A 17,470-nucleotide genomic window follows, 5' to 3' on the forward strand; every position below is an offset into this window, starting at 1 on the left:
AGGACTTTTGCCTGCCAAAACCTGGTGAATCTTCATGCCCAACTGATGGCAATTGGGCACAAAAAATCCAAGTATTCTTTAACATCATACCTAATTTCTGGGAACGCCCCTGGCCTGCCTATGTCCCCTTTTTGAGTTGTGCAGTATGAAATTTAGGTGCACATGTTATAGGAGTTGCATGCATATCTGCCCTATGCCTTAATTACTGCTAATTAAATGCCAGTTAATGTCAATTAGTGCCTAATTGACTAATTAGTTTGTGTGCATCTGGGATTCATGCCCAGATCTGGGCACCCAACGTTGAACAACCTGTATAGACACCAGAGGAGAGTGCCTTAAAGGAGGAAGGATTGGGGGATACACTATTTGATCTTTTTGTAACGGGGGGGAGGTAATTATTTTGCCTTATGTACAAAAGTGATGATACTGTACATTACAATAAAATTCCTTTTTAATGGGTTCTCCAGTCAACAGTCTTCAGTTGCTTATCTTTATTTAACTATAGGCTCCACTGCATTATTTGTACACTGGCCTCCAAAGTATCCCTCGACCCCCACCAATCGGAGGTCCACTATGTTAGGTTATATGGAGGCAAATTTTAGTACATGGAGAGGGGTGAGAGGCACTGCTAAATGCAGAACCTCTTCTTAAATTGTTGCAGAACTGCACACTTTTATCTTTGCATGGAGCAGGAGCACCATTTTGTAAAGCTGCAAGTGTGGCGGAGGGGTCCACAAATGTGAGAGCAGCCTTTCAAAATGGCTGCTATGGCACAACCCAAGCCAGGAGAATCAATTTTGTCTCCTTACCTGAATCCACCTTTTCTGGGGTTCCTGATGTCTAGTGGGAGCAGGAGCCATCTTGTTCTTGGTCTTCCAGCCCCCAGATTCACTAGACACAAAGGGGTCCTGGTGAGGCCAAGGATGAGGGAGTTATGATCTCATGGGGGGGGGGGGGGATTCAAGGAGAGAACTGGTTCTGATTATCACCTATGGGGAGGGGTATAGCCCAGACCTCGATTATATACCACTGCACTTCAAATGAGCACTTATGCCTGCCTTGAGGCAGCTGAATATGCCAACACCTTTTTACTTTTTCCAGGTGGGCACAGATTTCCCTTGTGAAATGGGCAATTGGCATTTTTGATGTTGATCCACTTTAACCACTCTCCTTGTCTTCTAGAAATCAAAAAATGCTTGGCCTCCCCACATTGGATAGCTTCTATTCTGATACAACCTACACGTGTAAATGCTTTTCTTTGCATGTAAATATTGCTATTTACATGTGAAGATCTTCTAAAAACCTCTATAGTGTCTAAAGACTTTATTTTGGTTTGTGTGGGTGTGCTTTCTTCTTTTTTTTTTAATTATATATAATTTTTTTTTAGTTAATTACACAGAAAGGACAACAGAACCTGGATTTCCCCAACATGCTAACACAGATGACCCTGGAGTTAAGAAAGCAGCCAAATTTGCTGTTTATGACTATAATAATAGATCAAATGATATCTTTGTATTCAAGATATTGGATATAGACAAAGCAATGGTACAGGTAAGAATTGTTTTGTGGTTAATAACTATCACAGTGAATGTTGAATACTGGCTCCTATTCTCTGCAGTGAAGTCCTTGTACATGCTTTGCCATCATGTTTATAGTAGATATCGTATTACTAGTGAGTTCATGGTGTCCCACTGTGCTGGTATTTGAATTGATAATTGCAATAGAGCCAGTAAAATAAGTATACACAATCTCTTAAGTAGGCTCTCAGATGCCACACAGAGACAGCTTTATTTTATTATTTATTTATTTATTGCATTTGTATCCCACATTTTCCCACCGAATGGAAGGTTCAATGTGGCTTACGTATTGCTAAAAAGGAGGTTACAAAATTTAGATTTGTAGAAGTCTACTACATAATACAGAAGTAGAATAAACGCTTAGGTTGATATATTAGCATATTGAGGGGCATAATCGAAAGGGACGCCCAAGTCCCGATGAGGACGTCCCCGCAAAACGCCCCAATGCAGGGGCAAGGAAACCCGCACCATCAAAACAAGATGGATGTCCATCCCCCGCCCCGACAACACGGTCAGGGACGTCCAAATCCCCCAAATTCCAGATTCGGCTACAAATAGCATAACCTAATACCTGCTGTCACTGCAGCTCACTAAATGTGGCAAGGGTACACACTGCTGGGAGCCCTGCCCACATTTACATCCCTTAGTTACATGCTATTGTACTTTAAATGTGTGCCTTATAAATAGCACTTGGATCTCTTATGCTCAAGTGTTACACATCCCTTGCACATAAATGCCAAGAAAAAGTAACTGCTAGCGCCTAGTTATACACTTGCCCTTATAAGTTGGAATTTATTTGTTACATTTGTATCCCATATTTTCCCACCTATTTGCAGGCTCAATGTGGCTTACATTGTTCTGTAGAGGCGTTCGCCATCTCCGGTAGTGAATTTAGTCCTAAATGTTGACCTCCCCCAGTCACTTCAAACTAAAATACATGTTCATATAGAATATCTTGTGATTTACCATTTTGTATAGTCCTTCCTCCTCTTTCCCACCCCACACCCTAGAATGGATGGGATTGCATGAAAGACTCTTCCTCAGTTTAGCATAGCTCTTAAACTTAAGGACTGATTTAATAGTTTTAAGTTCTTATGCTCATACCACCTTTTGCATTGACAATATATGCATGCAAAGCTCTAGATACATTCTTTAGGCAAGTGAACATGACAGACAGGGTGAGTTGTGTTCTTATCTCCTGTGTTACTTCAGCTGTACTTAAGACTTATTTGGATTTAGTTCGCACCTTTTTTAGTACTAACTCAATGCTAGGTTCCCTGTTCCTTGAGGGCTCGCAGTCTAATTTTTGTACCAGAGGCAATGGAGGGTTAAGAGACTTGGCCAAGAAAAAGTAGCAGTGAAATTTGAACTGGGAACTTCTGGATGTTGAGCCTGGTGCTCTAACCAAGTCCTTGGGGCACACCATTGGTGGGGTTTTCAGGATATCCACAGTGAATATGCATGAGAGTCTTGCATGCACTGCCTCCTTGGTATGCAAATATCTCATGCATATTCCACTCTGGATGGGACTGGGTTGAGCAGTACTGTTCTAACCTAGCTGCCTACTCCACTACTTATCTGGCCCAGATTTTGACATGGGCAACTACCTTTGATGCCGGATTCTAATAAGCTCCTGAGTGTTGCTTCCACTACTGTGGATGAAAAGTGAGAAAGGTTCTTTTGACGTTAATTGGTATCTTAGACTCTGTTTTTCATAGACTACATGTCTTAAGAGACTGAATGTTGTGAAATACTCTCCATCACTTGTCTTTCCTCACTTTTCATCCATGCTTTATCATGGGGATCATATCCTTCCTTTGTTTGTCTACACTTCCACTACTGTGCCTCGATCAGGGTTTGCTGCTATGGTGGTTGTCGTGCAACATAAAAATCAGTGCTGCACTGCAGCATCTGCTGAAAGGAAAACTCTGTGCCAGGCCCACAAGCCCGTGCTAAGAGGGTCTGTGGAACCTGGCCCTATCACTTGCGTGGGTTGGGTTGTCATAGTGACAGTCTGTGACTAGGGGTGGGTGCTGAGCAGAGCCATTCAGTGCACGAAGCAGTGGCATAGCCCTATAGTCAATCTTAAGTGTGGGTGGGCACATTTTTTCTCTGCTTTTCCCTACCCCCAGCTCAAAAATATAAATACATTAGCTAATAAGGATACTCAAGCTCTGTCAGCTGAAGACTTTCTCTGAAGGTGGCCAGAATTCCCTTTTACCAAGGTTGGCAGGCAGCAGCAACATCCCTAAACTGCTGATGTTGTCGCCCCCATACATGCTTAATTGTCAGTGGCTCAAGGATGCTGTCGCTTCTGCAGAGCTTGGCAGAAAGGAGTTCTGGCCCAGGTCAGAAAATAAAAGAGGGCCCCCTCCCCAATGCCGGCTCCTTCCTGCCTTCCCTCCAATTTCCCTACCTGCCATTACTATCACACCAACAAGACCCTCATCAAATACAGAGCAAAGGATCACAAATTAGAAATAAAAATATTAAGACACAAATTGGGAACCCCAAGAAGTTAAACTTACTATGTACTGCCACACTGGCAATAAATGCATTTCCTTTTTTCGGTTGAATATAGGACAAAGACATCTGCTATACACATTTCCCAAAGCTAACATATTCCATTTAAGACATTCAAAATTAAATTCTCTCTTCTACCTTTTGTGGTCTGAACATCCAGTTTCTCTTTTCCGCTTTCCTGTCTGCAGTGCTAATTCTCCTTCAAGTGGCTGCTGTCCGTTTGTCTTTTCTCCTCTCTCCTATCTATTACCTCACTACACCGTCTGACATATTTATCATTCCTTTTTAGCTGTTTCCTCTCCTTTTCCCTTTTTGTTTTTTTTTCTGCCTCTGTCAAGTCAAATTTCACCCTTGCCATCTATTCAGCTACCTATCAAATTTTCTTCTCACCCACTAGCTCTCCCATCCCCATCTCGCTCCTTCCCTTTCATCTTTACTCTACTCTTCATTATCATGTTTCTACCCCTGTGATTGCTGGCCTCTCATTCATGTTCTTGCCCCCCCCCCCCCCCCATGGCCTCTCCCACATGGTTCCGCCATTCCCAGCATCTGCTCCCTCTTTCTCCCCCTCCCTACACTTATAGCCTGACATCTCCCTGTCCCTTTTTCTCTGCCCTCTTGCTCTATGGCCCAGCATTTCTGCCTCTCCGTTCATCATTCCCTTCTGCTCCTAAATCCAACATCCCCCCCCCCCATCTCTCCCTTCCTTGTGTCCCCTGGTCCAACATTTCTCTTCCTCCACCCCTATATGCAAGATTTCTCCCTTTCTCATCCCTCTCCACCCCATGTCCAACAATTTTCTGCATTTCTTCCTTCCTACCCTCTTAGTATAATTTTCAATATTTTCTCCCCGTCTCCTCCATGCATTCCCCCCATGCACTGTCGTCTTCTCTTTCCCTCTATTCAGATTCCCAGGTAGTGACAGCATTTCCCACACACTGCCTTCTGCTAACCCGGAAGTCATCCCTCTGCAGCGTCTCACCAAGGCAAACAGGAAGTTGTGACAGAGGGGAGGGTTCTGGATTAGCAGCAGGCAGTGTGTGGGAATTACTGCCGGGGACCCACTGAAGCCAGAGCGGGAAGGGGAGGGAGATGCAGGATCCCAGCCTGCTCCCCACCCCCCCAATACTGATGCTGTCAAGGATACAGCACTGCTGGGTGGGCCTGAGCCCACCCATAATTAGGCCCCTGGCATGAAGGCAAAGCTGGGAGACCCTGAATTTCCCTTATGGAGCAGCTGTAGTATGGCTTATTCTAATGCTACAGGAGAGCCACAAGTTAAAAGGATTCGGAGACCTGCAGATCTGAGCTGTAGTGAGAGAAAGGAGGACCCCCGTTTCACCTATCCTTGCAGTTGCACCCACACTTAAATACATCACTGTGAAGCAGGGGTGGGTAACCGCAGTCCTTGAGGACTGTAACCTAGTCGGGTTTTCAGGATTTCCCCAATGAGTATGCAAAGACATCTATTTGCATGCACTGCCTCCACTGAATGCAAATAGACCTTATGCATGCTCATTGGTGGAATCATGAAAATCTGACTAGGTCATGTCCCTCACATTGAGGTTGCCCACCCTTGCCATGAAGTATGCAACAAACCAATGTATGACTAATTCATTGAATGGGCCTTTATTAAAAAGGCACTTCAACTGGGACAACACTGTTAAGGTTCAAATAGTGCTCCAATACAATGCTATGCATATTCAAAAGGAAACAACTGAGCAGATTTGATTTTGCTCTAACAGAATTCATTAAAACATCATGTTTTGTTTCTGGAGACTTTAGTCACCTTTTCCCAGAGGTGTCACATTTTTATAAAAAATAAAATGGGAACTTAAACAAAAAGCAATAACTATATTGGTTTCTTATTTCCCTGTGAACAATCTAAAATTTTAAACGCAAAACACAAGACCTGTTTATGACCCATAGCATTTAAATTTTGTAATTTATCTAAAGTGGTAGTGCAACCAGTGAGACCCCGTCTGCAGCGTCGAGTCCATCCTGTTGTGTCAACGGCTTCATTCTGTGTTTATCTGAGGTTCAGGATCCAGTCTCCCTGTGATCAGACCTCCTTCCTTAAAGTGATGTCTTTGTACTATTCCATTATCAACTGGTATTCCTATACGTGAGAGGCTTAAATCATTGGTCTGACTTCTTATGTTCTAAGGAGCTTTCTGATTCTGTGAAGTTTAAATTTTTGTTCTTTTGGGTGTCTATCCAACTGTATTAAATTTAAAAGAATATTTTTTTAAGTAGTAAATGCTTCTTTTCAGATGGATAAGGTCCCTAATCAGCTAAAGACAAGCTTTTGGTTCACTCTATTACAAAAAAAGGACAAATACATGTGATCTGATCTAGAATTCCGTTGCATGACAGCTTTTCTCATGGCAAAAAACATCTAACCCCTGCTCTAGTTACTCCTCACTGGTGGTTGGTGTTTTGGCAGGTTAAATTTAAGTTGCATTTATAAAGGCTTTTGTGGATGAAGTACCTTATTTTCACAGCATCCCTTGGTCTTTATACACCGGTTAGAGATCTACATCAAGTGGCACAAAGATGTGCAGTTACCCACTGCTAATTCTTTTCATTTGGCAGAAACCATGAACATGACATTGTGTTTCTGATCCATTTAAGGTCCCCTTTTTTTTTACTAAGCGTTTACGCGCACCCAACGCGCGCCAAAATGGAGTTATCGCCCAACTACCATGTGGCTCTTGCAGTAACTTCATTTTTGGAGCACGTCCAATGCGCACATCTGAAAATTATTTTCGTGCACACACCAAGTGGCATTTGGCATGCGTAGTCATTAGCACCCGGTTACTGTGTGAGTCTTTACCGCTAGGTCAATGGCTGGTGGTAAGGTCTCAGACCCAAAATGGATGTGCAGCAATTTTCATTTTGCCGCACATCCATTTTCGGCAGAAAAAAAAAGGACTTTTTTACAAGCTCGCTAAAAAATGGATCAGCGCACACCGAAAACCCACGCCTACACTACCGCAAGCCATTTTTCAGCGTGCTTTTGTAAAAGGACCGCCCGAGTGATTTATCTTGCGTTCAAAAAGCAGGTGAAAATGATTTTGTTTTCTTGAGGTTTGGTACCTAATTGTACAATAAACTGTTGTTGAGCTTCGTGGAGAGTGTGGGGAAGCGATGTATGGCTATTGGTGTATGTGCTATTTTTAGGTATGTATTGTGCCATGCTTAAAATTATGGATATGTGGGCTAGAAATGTTTTTTTTCAATAAAATTTTAAAATGTATTGTGCCTTACAGGGGTGACTGTGGGTCGGGCTGACCTACCCTGATCAGTTCACTTAATACGGAAACAGTTCACCCCTTCCTTTTTGTCTCTAGGGCAAGAAACTAAGGTTGTGGTGGACCCTTGGATGGGTTCCCCACCTACTGCTCTTCTACATTCTCCTTGTTGGACACCCTCTGAGGGAGGAAGACCTAGTTCTTTCTATATATTTTCATTCTGAAAGCCCAAGCTCAAAATTGTTGTTAGGACAGGTCACCATGGCACTTCTGGAGCAGGGACTCATGATGTTCCTGTACATTGGCAGAAAGAGAGTATTTTGACTTGCTATAGCAGCAAGACTCACCAAGCCTCTTAGGTTCTGATGCCTAGGAGAACAAACTATGTAAAACAATAAAAAGCTAAAAATAATGGACAACTGCTATAATTTTATACTGAAAAAATAACATTGTTACCGATATTCTCAATTTTTCCATCCTGCTAACCCTATCATTCTTTTTAAATAAATACTTGGGAATATAATAGTGGTAAAATTTTTATATATGACCTTGTGCTGCATTTGTGAATCACTTTTTTTTTTGCTGCGGTTTTTAACAAATTTGAATGCAACATTGTTCACGATTAGAAAAATGAACCTGCTCTTTTCTCGGCTGACAAATAGATCTTGGGTTCCGTTTTACAAAGCCACAGTCATGATTACTGCATGCTGACAAAGCATGTAAGAATTGAATGGGCTTTGTCACATTTGGGGCACCGCTAATCACTAGTGTGGCTTTGTAAAAGGAGCCCTTTTGTCTTTAAGAGAGACCAGAACCGGCTCGCAATATGTTAACCTCCCTATGCTATCATTTGGCAGATATGTTAAGAAAAACTTAAATCCATATTTTTGGGTGTTAGGTTGTGAAAGGACTGAAGTATATGCTAAATGCAAGGATTGGACGGACTGTGTGTCGAAAGAATGAACATTATAAGTTAAAGAACTGTGAATTTCAAACAGACAAGACACTAAAGATGGTAAGTTAATTGTTTTCCTTCTGTTGAATACTTGTTGCTGGAATTCTGTGCTTTTGACATTCCTCATCTTCTGCTTGTAAAAGGTTTTTTTTTTTTTTTTTTTTTAATGTCCTGGTAGAACTGAAGAAGGCCAGTAAATTTTATCCTAGCATGGATATGCTCTGTGTGTAGATTACAGAACATGGAGGAATTTGGGAGGGGGGGGGGGGTGAGGGATGGGTTTTGGTTTTGATGTACCATCTTTCTGCACTTACAAAGCATTTTAAATATTTATATTCAGGTACTTATTTTGTACCTGGGTCAATGGAGGGTTAAGTGACTTGCCCAGAGTCACAAGGTTCCCCTGGTTCTCGAGTTACCGCCCTAACCATTAAACTACTTCTCCATCCTGGTTGCTGATACTGTATTGGGCAAAATATTGGTCTGGTCATAGCACCAGGGGTCCATCCCATATCGTTGCTTATATACTTTCTTTCCCCTTTTTATCGGCTTCCAGTTCATTCTGAACTAGCTTCCAGAGGCTTCATGTGCCTGTTCCGGGGCAGAGGGAGCAGCAGGGAGGGAACGAGCAGACTCGGCCAACAGGCGTGCGGCACCCCCCCCCCCCCCCATCAGGTTAAAAATGCACCCGGGGGGGTGTAATTTCACCAGGGGGGGCCCGCGCTGCGCTCGGGGGGGGGGGGCATCGGCGATCTGCCCCGGGTGTCAGGCAGCCTAGGAACGCCACTGGAGGGAGGTAACTCAGTTTCTGCAGTCAACAAATTACTTCTGGATTTTCCTATTTGGGCTTTTAATCACTTGTCACAACTGTGGTAGTGACCCCACTTTCAGACTCGCCTTGTCTTCCAGTGGTCAGCCTCCGAGGTAGCTCCAGTCTGCTTTTTGCCTTGCATTGTGCCTCTTCCCTGTAGTCATGATGTCATCAGTGAAGGCTCTCATAAGGAAGGCAAGGTTTTCCTGTGTGCTTGTAGCACTTCTGCCTTGTTTCCTTGCCTGTAAGGATGTCGCAACTGTCAGAAATGGTGAACCTTTGAACCAAAGCTGACAAATCACCTGGGCTGGCACAGGCAGGAATCAGAGCAGACTGGACTAGGATAAACTAACAGACTCAACAAGGTAGGACAGAAGTAACTAAACACAATGGACAACACAAGAACCGGATCCAGACGAGGCAAGGAAAAGAAGGCAAGGGCCAGAACTGGAACCCAGACAGGACAAGGCAAGACTCTAACTGGATTAAAACTAGGTCCAGAAAAGGGCATGACAAGGACAAGGCAAGGACTGGATCTGGACAGGACTAGACTGAAAGAGACAAGACAAAGCACAACTAGACAGGGTAGGAGCTAGGCAACAAGAATAACAGAAGCAAGACAATAAACAAGGCAGGGACAGGATTCAGGATTGTCAAGCAGGCTTGGCTTGGCTGGAACGGGATACTGAAAGGGACTTGGCTTGGCAGGGAACTGGGACAGAACCTGGCTCAAACATAGAGCAGGAGCAGAACTTAGCAGAAACAGAGCTCAAGAGCCAGGAAGCAAACAAAGCAGGCAAAGAGAGGACAAACAAACAAACAAACAAAGAAGAAATGTGCTTACCAGCATCCACAGCTGGAAGGGAAAGGCCAGGCAGATTGAGAGGCAGCAGACACACCTGCATAGCAGTGAGATAATTAGGGACAATGCTGGCTTCTACAGACTCTCAGAATTAACAGACAAGAACTATACACACAAGAAACAGAACAGGGAAAACAGGAACAGAGAGTGGCTTAAACACGGAGCTTAACTATAGCAAGAGTCAAAAGCAGGGCTAGACTAAAAGCAGAAGCCAAGAGAAGTCAAACAGATACAAACACCAAGGGTAGGGTGAGGGTGTGGCTCTAGAGCCAAGCCTTCAGGATCAAGGTTCAAAAGTGAACTCACAGAAACAGAACAAAGCATTGAAACACAAGACTCAGGGAAACACAGAACAGACCTTCAGGAGCAAGACTCAGGAAGAAAGCCAAGCATGGATAAGATCTAAACAGGTAACACAAGATTAAGAGACCTCTTGCAAAGGCTAAACATGATAGTTCCCAGGTGCTTATAAAGGACTTGCTGATGATGTCACAAATAGGAAATGAAGCAGAAGCAGGGAGACCAAAATGAGGCTTGGCTTACAGGAAGAACAACGATAGGGAAAAAGGCAGACTGGAGAGGTCACAGAGCTAGATACAGAGAAACAGTAGGTCTGAACATAAGGGCACGGCCACAACCGTGACAGTGGGCACTTCTGCCTTGTTTCTTTTGTTTGCCTGTGTGTTAAGGTTAGCACTTCTGTCGTGTCCCTTGCTGGTGTGCTGGTTTTGCTCTTCTTCTGCCTTGCCTTGTGTTCTGCTTTGTTCTGCCTAGGTCCCTGTCTATATGCTTGTGTGAGTTTGGCCTTTCCTTTATCCCTTGTTTATGTGGGCTCCAGTGCAGCTTTGCTGCTTGTGTGTGTGTTCTGCCTTCTTGTGCTTGCCTCTGCCTGTGTGTACATGCCTTCTGCTGTTGTGCTTCAGTTCCAGTTCGGCCTTGTGGCCCATATGAGAGGGCTCTGGTGTGCTCTGATTCCAGTTCGGCCTTGTGGCCCATTTGAGTGTCTTTCTTCTAGATTTACTTGGCTCTGTTCCTGTGTACCCTGTTCTTGCCTAGCCAAGCTCTGCTCCTGTGTACCCTGTTCCTGCCTAGCCAAGCTCTGTTTCTTTGTATTGCCTGTGTGCTTATTGCACTTCTGGTCTGTTCCTGCCTGTGTGGTATTGCACGTCTAGTCTGGTCCAGTCCAGGTTGGAGGGTTCGCCTGCTGCTGTCGTTCATCAGCAGCAGCCCAAGAGCTCACATTTTCCCTGAGTCCATGACAAGTTTGCAAAGGCCTCAAGGTCATGACATAGCAGCTGGCAAATCCAAAAAGGTGCATAATTAGCTCTGAGGCATGGAGGGCATTGGAAGAATTGGGTTGCCACAATCTAGTGGCATCTGGGAGCAAGCAGAACTAACGCAGAATGGCTGGCACAAAATTCCAAGTACTCGCTCTAAAACATTGCAGTGGAAAACTTTGACTTTTCACATGTGGTTTTAGTTGCTTACATTCATATTGCCTGTAGTCTTGCATTTTTGGAAATGCGTATTTATTATTTTGTAGGGATATTTAGAACATGAGATTTGTCAGTGACTGTTATTGGGGTATCTGTTTATCATGTTCTTTTGAATACAGTGCTTGCTCTAGTAGGGGGTGAGGGAGGGTTGGGGAGTTGGGAAGCATTTGGAAGCCACCCATCACCAGGAAGCAGGACTCACTGTTCCAACCTCATACCTCCACTGCCCTCAATCCCTTTAGAAACTGTCCAAATGTTTGCTTGATGATGATACTGGTGAGGTAAGTGATAGTTGCCTATGGGATTCCCTTAAGGTAGTGGTGCGGGGGCACACAGGAAATGAGCAACAGATTTAATACATTTGCAATTAAGAGAAGAATTGGGGCACTTAGAAAAGGAACACCCTGATCCTATCCTTTTTTGAGGAATTAGTCAAAGTTAGAGCTGAATTGGGCAGGTTACAAATTGGAAGTTTATGGGCCAATAACTTCGTTAATGATTTTTTAATTTGGCATCCATTCAGGTTCCATGTTGGCTTGTTAGCTCCAAGATAGACAAGTGGGTCAGCATATTAGGAAATTTAAAGGGTATGAGTGATACCCTCCATTTTGATGAGGATATTCAGCTGCAATTTGGCATATTATTGAGCATTATATAGTGAGATATCTACTACTCAGCTACAAATATTTGGACACAGTGGATTTGCCCTGTCTTTCTTGGAAGATAGGAATATGCCTATTTTCTTTTCTTGAAGTAGAATGGGCAATTTAAGCAAATGCCTCTTCCAATTGCAGTAGGATTTTCATAGACCTATTTGGGGAGGGAAACTTCCTAGGCTATCTAAAGCCTTACTATGGCAGTTTGTAGGTTTAGGAGGTCTTGCAACTCAACTATGAAAATTGTTAGATTGGGAATTTTTATCTTGATAAGCAGGTGTCTTATTAGATCAAGAGCATTTGCACCATTTTTGCGTTGAAGCAGTTACTGTGGCTTTCTAAGGGTTCTAAGTAAGTAGTGTATCTTGCTGGCTTTTGTCTAAGTTAATTTGCATATTTTGACAGGAGGCCACACCTACTTCTGGCCTGACAGCCAATCAAGTGAGGACACACCCATGCTCTGCCCCCATGATGACATCTGATGTGATGTCACCCTTTGTATAACCTCACTCCTTTGGTGATGTCATGGGACATGACCGGCCATGATCCTTTTTCCAAAATGGCTGCTACCACTGGACACCCTGCATCACTTTTTCCACTACTGGACGCCATGTTGGATGGAGTCAAGTGACGGGAAGTGACATCAAACCCCGACACCACTTTCTTTAAAAACAGCCAAACTTGAAAATAAATGGCTTAGAAGGGGAAAGGGGAAGTTTAGAGAGGCTGCAGACAAATTTGGGCTGTTGGCTAGGGAGAGGGAGGAGTTGCAGGGAAGGCTACAGACTGATTGATCTTACAGACAAGAACAGCATGCTTGCAAATCAAATGGTTCACAGAGATGTAATGATCTCTTGAAAAAGCAGGACTGTGAGGGAGCTTTGTACAGCACGCTAGTTCTTCCTGTCATTCTTAAAACCATATGGACCTAACTAGATCCAGCTTAAAATAAACAAAAGATGTCCTTTTGAAAGAAAAAAAATAAAAGAAAACTGAGTTGGGGGCTAAAAATGCCTATTTTCTTTCCTGTGAGAAAAAAAAAGTTAAGCTGTGCACATTCCTCAAAGGCTGTAGGGGTGGTGTTGAGGTTTTTTTGACAGCTTCCCATCCCATGATGGCAACCAGCAGTGGAAACAGGAAGTGACTTAGTGCATCTAGTGGTTGCCACCATCTTGGAGAAAGGGGTGTAGCTATGACCTTCCCATTACATCACCAAAGGGTTTTGGAGTGGGTTTATAAAAAAAAAAGGGGTGGGGTAGGGCTATGCAAATAAAGTGGGGTTAAGGCAGGGTTAAAATGTAAAAGAAGCAGAGCTGCAACATCACATCCAATGAAGTCATAAGGGGCTGAGAATGGGTGGGGCTTGGGCATGTCCTCACTTTGGCTGTCATGACCAGAAGTGGGCATGGCCACCTGTCAAATATGCAAACTAGCTTTGACGCAAGCCGGTTTGACATACTAAAGTAATACTGTAGTGATATTTTAAATCCTTTTATGAAGCATCTTTTGGTCATATGGGGCAGATAGGGTTAAATATAGAACTAGATCTGGGGTCTCCACTCTGGCTGCAATTTGATGTGAACCCACTTTCAGGATGGGGCAGGAATATGGGGTTTTCACCAGGTAGGAGGGCAGGGGGTTGGTCCATTTTAGACAATTGTTGGATGTGAAGGGAATTTTTATCCTTTTGAGGACTTAATGGAATTGTAAAATCTTCCAGGTAGTGATATTTTTTCCTTATTTACAAGCTAAGCATTTTCATAGTACTTGTGAGATGATCCGGAAGATGGAAAACATCTTAAATTTGTGGGTGGCCTTGGGGAAGCTTAAGGGCCCTATATCAATTTTACATAAGTATTCTTTGTTTTTGTGGGAAAGAATTTTTGAAGTGTAAATTAATGGTTCAATGGGAATCAGATCTGGGAAGAAATTTATCTCAAGGGGAATGGAAAAGAATATTTTTATAAAGTTTAAAAGGACATCTATTTGTATCTTAAGGAAAATACATATAAAGTATGAACTCATTGGTATTGCACACCAGTTTGGCTACAAGCTATGTTTCCGCAGAGAGCTACTATGTTTGCTGGAGGAGCAAGGGACCTTTTACCACATTTAGTGGGTCTGTAAGAAGAATTGAACTTTTTTTTGAACTATTGTTACCTGTATGGCACACTGTTTGGGGACTCTGTTCCCTTTTGTACCAACAGTGTGTTTTGTTGGACTGTGTAGCCGGTGTTTGCCGAAGAAACAATGGTAAACACCCTGATAGAGACGTATATTTCTGGTATACTGTTGTGGGGTGGGAGAGGTTTGTTTAGTTACAGATTGGACTCAATTGCTGACTTGTGTAATGTACATCTTCTTTGTGCTATATTTTTATGCTTCATGAAGGGTGGGTATTTGTAAATCTCTTTACTGAATAAAAATTGAACAAAATTGCATTCCATATTAAGTCGTGTGTTTGTCTTGTGGTCTAGTAGTGAGCAATATTATTGGAAGGACATTCAGAGCCCCTGCTATAGATGGAAGCTATCCTACCAGAAATTGCCAACAGCCCCAATGGGCGCTCTCATCCAGCTCCTCTGACTCCGCTCCAAGGTTTCCTTCCTCCCCAGTTCAGAGGTTTGCAGCATGACTTACTAGGCCCTATTAGGTACCTCCTAGCAGTTTATAGGCTTTCTGACACTGAGACTGGAAATCAGCAGTTTTGAGACTTCCCTCACGCTTCCTTGAGTCTCATTGGGAGTTCCTGCAATGACTTCCTTGCCCAACTTTGCTGTCGAGGTTGGAGTCCATCCCTGGTTCCAACACTGCGGACACACCCAACAAAGGTAAGGTCTGCATAAAGGAGGACATGAAAGTGGGAAGGGGTGGGGGGGGGAAGAGATCTGAATCCATCCTTCCTTTTAAAGCATCCTAGGCTAGTTCAAAAGCAATAAACTTACTGTGACAAATTACACCACCAATGAAGCGTCTTTCCAATGCAACCTAATCAGATGGCATCTTGGTTCCTCTTACAAGTGCTATCTTTTTTTTTTTTTTTTTTATATAGAGCTAGATGACGTGCACTACTGCATTATGGTATTGCTAATGCATTCTCTGTACCACAGGTCACATTTTATACAAAGGTACTTCTTTACTAATGTGTGTTGATGCACACTAACTTAATAGTTAAGTGCTAGATTGATTTTTTTTTTTTTGTTTAATTCCACATGCTTTGCGTGCACCAATAAATTATTTTTCTGTGTGCACACCCCTATTGAACAAGAGTCAAAATAGACCCTCTGAAGTCTAGGAACTTGTGACAAAACAGTGGGTTTTTAAACTTATAAAACTCTTCTTGAGTGAAAGAGTGGCCTAGTTGTTAGGGTGGTGGACTTTGGTCCTGGGGAACTGAGTTCAATTCCCACTTCAGGCACAGGCAGCTCCTTGTGACTCTGGGCAAGTCACTTAACCCTCTATTGCCCCAGGTACAAATAAGTACCTGTGAGCTGCATTGAGCCTGCCATGAGTGGGAAAGTGTGGGGTACAAATGTAACAAAAAAAAAAAGTATTTCTCCTATTGGCCAGCTGGTGGCGTTTCCTTACTTTAAAGCTGTTACAGAGAAATGACTGTTCTTTTTTTTTTTTTTTTTTTAGTCTAACACAGATGGGAAGTAATATGCAGTATACTTTTATTGAAAACTTGTTGTTCTGGGCTCTGATTGGCCGAGGAGCTCAAATTCATCTAGGATGTACTGGCCTTTACCCCAGTCTATATGTCCTGAACTCCCCAGGTACTAGTTACATAGTAAACAAATGTTTAGTTAGGATTAGCTTTCCTATTTCAGTTACTTGTTACTGTTTGCTGATTGCACCTTTTCTGTTCATTGTTCATGACATTTTGTAGTTTGTTTGGCCTAAGAATCCAGGTGGTTTGTGTGTTGGGTCTGTGGGTGCTTTCTAGGAACAGTGGGACCATTAGGAGTGTGGAGCAGTAACCTAGAAATCGCTGGGGATAATTTGAGAGCAGGAGACTCACCCAGAGGTGGTTGGGACCCAGTCGGTGGGAGGAGGGTGCTAGTAGGGTGCTAGTGTAATGCACAAGCGGCAGGTGGACCTGAGCTGTGCTGGGGATAGACCCTCTAAGTGGCCGCAGGGGTAGCCCCAGGCGTGTGGCTAGGCATTTCATAACAGGACTATTTTATAAATTTCTATTAATTACATAGAAAATTAAACTAGATAAAACACTCAAAATGACTTTGAAATAAATGTGAGCCATTAAAGTTGTTTTTCTTTCTGTTGAACCTTGATAGAGGAAAAGTAAAGTAAATGCTGTCCAGGCTGGAATGTTGTGGGGTTTTTTGTCATTCAAATGAGAGCATATCCCTATGTGGTTGTACTGTCTTGGTGCTGAAGAGAGTAATCACTGCTCCAGTCACAAGAAATGACTGAAAATCTTTGTTTTATGGGTGAATTCTTTATATCAATATGGAGTCTCTTCCTTTTTCAGATACTCAACTGTTACTTTGAAGTTTGGATTGTCTCATGGATGAATATGGTGAAGGTGCCTGTAGTTCTTTGTCAGGAATGATGATTTTGTTTTCTGAAGAATTCCCTCTAAAATACCAAAGCACACACTGGGAAAGAGATTTTGCCATCTTACGGCTTTTGGTTTCCTGCAGATGCTAGCTATCATGTTCTATTCATATCTCACAAATGTCACCAAATGCAAAGACTCATCTGTCAAATAAGAGATGCAAACACAATGAATGTATAATTATATAAAGCACCCAGTTTATCACGTTTTAAAATTATCCTTTAGTCTAATTCTCATTTTAACATCTTATTTAAAGACTATATTACTCTTCAGTAATCTTTATCCACTCATTTGTTCACTTGTCATGAGATGTTTTCAGTTTTGCTGTACATTTGAATAACTATGGCCTGATTTTAAATAACTGACATTTCTAAGCAGGATTACTGTAGCCTTCTTTCCTATGAATAAAACTACATTGCTCTAATTCCAGTTGCAGTTTGTGACTTCAACATGGTGCTCCAGGAGACCCCTGGAGTAGCCTCCCCTCCCCCCTGGTACTCTGCCTCTCTACCCAGACTCTGGACAGAAAGGGGAAAGTGGATGGGGAGAAGAGCCATGTGCTTGAAGGACAAGACATTTCTCAATAGACAAGAGTGATTTGAAAATGCTCACAACCTTGAGGATAATAAAGTTTGAAGGTGGACTGGTGGGGATGGATGTCATTGACAGACACTAATCAGCAGTGTTAGCTCTCCTTCAGCTCAGCTGTGTCATGCCCAAGATATTTGGTGTTTTTCCTTCAGCTCATTAGAATCCA

At 42.9% G+C, this 17,470-nt stretch overlaps 1 protein-coding gene across 1 annotated transcript in view; it reads left to right on the plus strand.

The window, feature by feature from the left end:
• The window catches only part of CST7 (cystatin F), a 30,053-nt gene extending 12,920 nt beyond the window's left edge, over positions 1–17,133 (plus strand). Inside the window, exons 2-4 of the mRNA XM_030194837.1 lie at positions 1,388–1,551; positions 8,253–8,369; positions 16,627–17,133. Coding sequence (XP_030050697.1) covers positions 1,388–1,551; positions 8,253–8,369; positions 16,627–16,707 — 362 coding nt within the window. The 3' untranslated portion in view covers positions 16,708–17,133. The remainder of the gene's footprint in view (positions 1–1,387; positions 1,552–8,252; positions 8,370–16,626) is intronic.
• The last annotated feature ends 337 nt before the right edge of the window (positions 17,134–17,470 follow it).

The sequence above is a fragment of the Microcaecilia unicolor genome, chromosome 3, assembly GCF_901765095.1.
Source record: "Microcaecilia unicolor chromosome 3, aMicUni1.1, whole genome shotgun sequence".
In the NCBI taxonomy this organism is placed as follows: Eukaryota; Metazoa; Chordata; class Amphibia; order Gymnophiona; family Siphonopidae; genus Microcaecilia; species Microcaecilia unicolor.